The 2,787-nt window shown below is 32.7% G+C and overlaps 1 protein-coding gene across 3 annotated transcripts in view; it reads left to right on the top strand.

Annotated features, from left to right (window-relative positions):
- The window catches only part of LOC117103509 (protogenin A-like), a 96,206-nt gene that overhangs the window by 57,596 nt on the left and 35,823 nt on the right, over nucleotides 1–2,787 (top strand). For all 3 annotated transcript variants that reach the window (XM_033244066.1, XM_033244067.1, XM_033244065.1), the window contains exon 5: nucleotides 1,410–1,562. In XM_033244066.1, the coding sequence (XP_033099957.1) occupies nucleotides 1,410–1,562 (153 nt within the window). The remainder of the gene's footprint in view (nucleotides 1–1,409; nucleotides 1,563–2,787) is intronic.

Here is a 2,787-nt window from a genome sequence, read left to right as displayed (position 1 = left end):
TAGGTTTTTTTTTTAATAAAGTTTCAAAAATTTCTATGTATGTGGAAAATGTAGTTGATTACCAAAGGTTACAATTTTTATTTTGAAGACTGTATGGTCTAGGAAGTGTACATTTTTTTATGGGGCAAGTTTCCAAGGGCGGGTTGACTGCCAAAGAGTGTTGCCAAAGTGCGAGCCAGCGTGTTATTTGATCACAAGTGCGAGACATATCACAAGTGTGAGCCAGCGAGCCATGACGTCACGACAATAGATAGAGTATGGATGGAGTACAATTCAAAAAACAACTATATAGGTTTAATAATGAATTATTGTGACGTTAAATAGACAATGTTAGCTATCCCTCGTCCCTTCAAGGCTAGGCCTATACCATCCTAGCTAGTCCAGTCTAGGCCTAGAGTAGGATAAGGCTAGTGCGACATGCGGACGTTGGTACGAGTAGGTTAGTCTACAAACGTCGCCTAAAGTAATTGATTTTACCCGGCAGAACGAAAGAAGGAAACTCTGCTTTCAGTCGTCTTAGGCATTCGTTTTTTGACAAACAATGACCTTTCAGAGGTCAAATTGCTGTCAAGAATATGAATTGGCTGCTTTGCAGCAATAAGTTTCCTATTTCCAATTATGTTTATCTTGTTATCAGTTGGTCAACTTATTTTCTTTTTATTACAGCAATAATCTTTCATAATAATTATAAACTCCAAATTTTTCATAAATTTCAAGTGATTGAAAAAAACTGATCCTGTGATCTTTCTTCCACTGAGAGAGTACTCCATAAAATCATATTGCTGATGTAAGATAATATTTGGTCTTTTTGATGAAAGCATATTACGACTATTAATCCATCTTCCTTCCTGGCTTAATAACAGAATAATTATTACATTTTTTTTCTGAAGAGTTCTTTGGAAGAGAACAGCAAATTTTGAAACATCAATAAATGGAAAGAATAATTAATTGATTGATCGATCGTAAGTCCGGATTATTAAGTATTATCTTTTAAAAAAAGAAAAAAATAGAAAAATTAATCAAGCCTACGTTGTCATTACACAAAATTAATGCTCGATTGGAATTAAATTTTTTTTTGTGTGAGGTCAAAGAAAAGAGTGCACACATTTATCAAAGAAATACATTTGAAGTAGGTATATTATTAAACTAATTTGTTGGCTATCTTTATATGAATCTGTTATTTCTGGGATATTTCTAATGGATGTTGATAAAGATACTGAAGTCATATTAATATTATTGTTAATCATAATGGTATAAATAATACTTCACTATTTATATTAGTAATATGAGCATGATATTCATATTATATTTAAATAATTATTGGAATAATTTTTATTTCTATTAAGCATTAAATCTCTCGTAGGACATGGTATTATTCACCATCTTTTTACTTGTATTTTGAATTTTAGATGGGAAATCTTTGCGGAATCCAAAATATACAGGTATGAAAAATCTTCATCTTACAAACGTTGTTCTTGAGGATGCGGGAACGTATGTATGCCGTGCAACTGTTCCTGGTACGCAAACTGATGTCAGCGTTTCTGCACAAGTAGTGGTTATTCGTAAGTAGAATTTTCATTAGGCCAAAAAAAAAAAAAAAAATCTTGTGTTGGCCATGTTTTTGGAAAACCCAAAATATGGGTAGGCCAGTAGGAAATTTTTTTTTTCTTGTTTTATTTATTTATTTTTTTTTACCAATAATGTGTTTATGCTTAAAAAGTAGAAAATACACAAAAATACAACAAAGACCATTTTTAAGTCTATATTGAAGAGCAAAACGATCACATAACATTGTCACAATGCTTACCATCTAGCAAGATAGGCCTATTCCAGCCTTTTTAGCTCATTAAAAAAATATATTTCGCTGTAGTAAAAAAAAAATAAACTAACTAAATGCCGAACCTCAATTTTGTACATTTTGGGTCAGTCGGGCGTGGCCAACACAATAATTTTTTCTATTTGGCCTTAACACTATGAATTTATCAATTCAACACCTAACACATGATTATGTTGACTTGCATAGGTAAGCTTTTGTCATGCTATCATCATGATGTGTGGAAGCTTTGATGCTCTTTGACCAATTTCCTGTGAAGACTTCTGAATTACCTTTGACCAAGTCTCTATGAGGCTCGGAGATTATAGAGGTAGTCATTTAGGCCTTTTGATACTCTGACCTAACTACTGTGAGACTTAAGTGGAGTGATGATTATTTGAGACCCTTGATAACTTTCTTACCAAGGCACTTTAAAGGTTTAAGAAATGGATACCTGATCCTTAATTTATGGAGACACAAAATGATCTTAACCAGGTCTTGAGAAGTAGAGAGCCGATCATTGGCGATCATTGGCAACCATTGATGCTCTTAGACCAATTTTGAAAGTGGAAGTTGGTCATTGGGGACCCTTAATGTTCTTTGACCAAGTATCTTCATGAAGTTCTGAAAAGACCTGATCATTGACCTATAGTGTCTTTTACTATGGCTTGGGGAATAAATAATTGATCATGTTATCATTGATGTTCTTTGACCAAAATTATTAATTTCAGAACAGTAATAATAATAATATTTATTTGGCAAAAAGCACATAGGAGAAAAACATCATGCATTGCCCGGATAGGGAATGGGCGAAAGCCCAAACAATATTTGCTCCCTATCCTTCATATAAAATGAAATACACAAAAACAATCAGAACTAATCAGAAACATAAAATGAAATAAAATGCTTAATTAAATTATTCTTAAAACAGGAAACATTAACAGAGTTTTGAAGTAGAGGAGGTAGTTCTTCCC

This window comes from Anneissia japonica, unplaced genomic scaffold (genome assembly GCF_011630105.1).
Source record: "Anneissia japonica isolate Jap-2015-1 unplaced genomic scaffold, ASM1163010v1 scaffold288005_len623695_cov211, whole genome shotgun sequence".
NCBI classification, from domain to species: domain Eukaryota; kingdom Metazoa; phylum Echinodermata; class Crinoidea; order Comatulida; family Comatulidae; genus Anneissia; species Anneissia japonica.
This window is presented reverse-complemented; position numbering and strand designations above follow the sequence as displayed.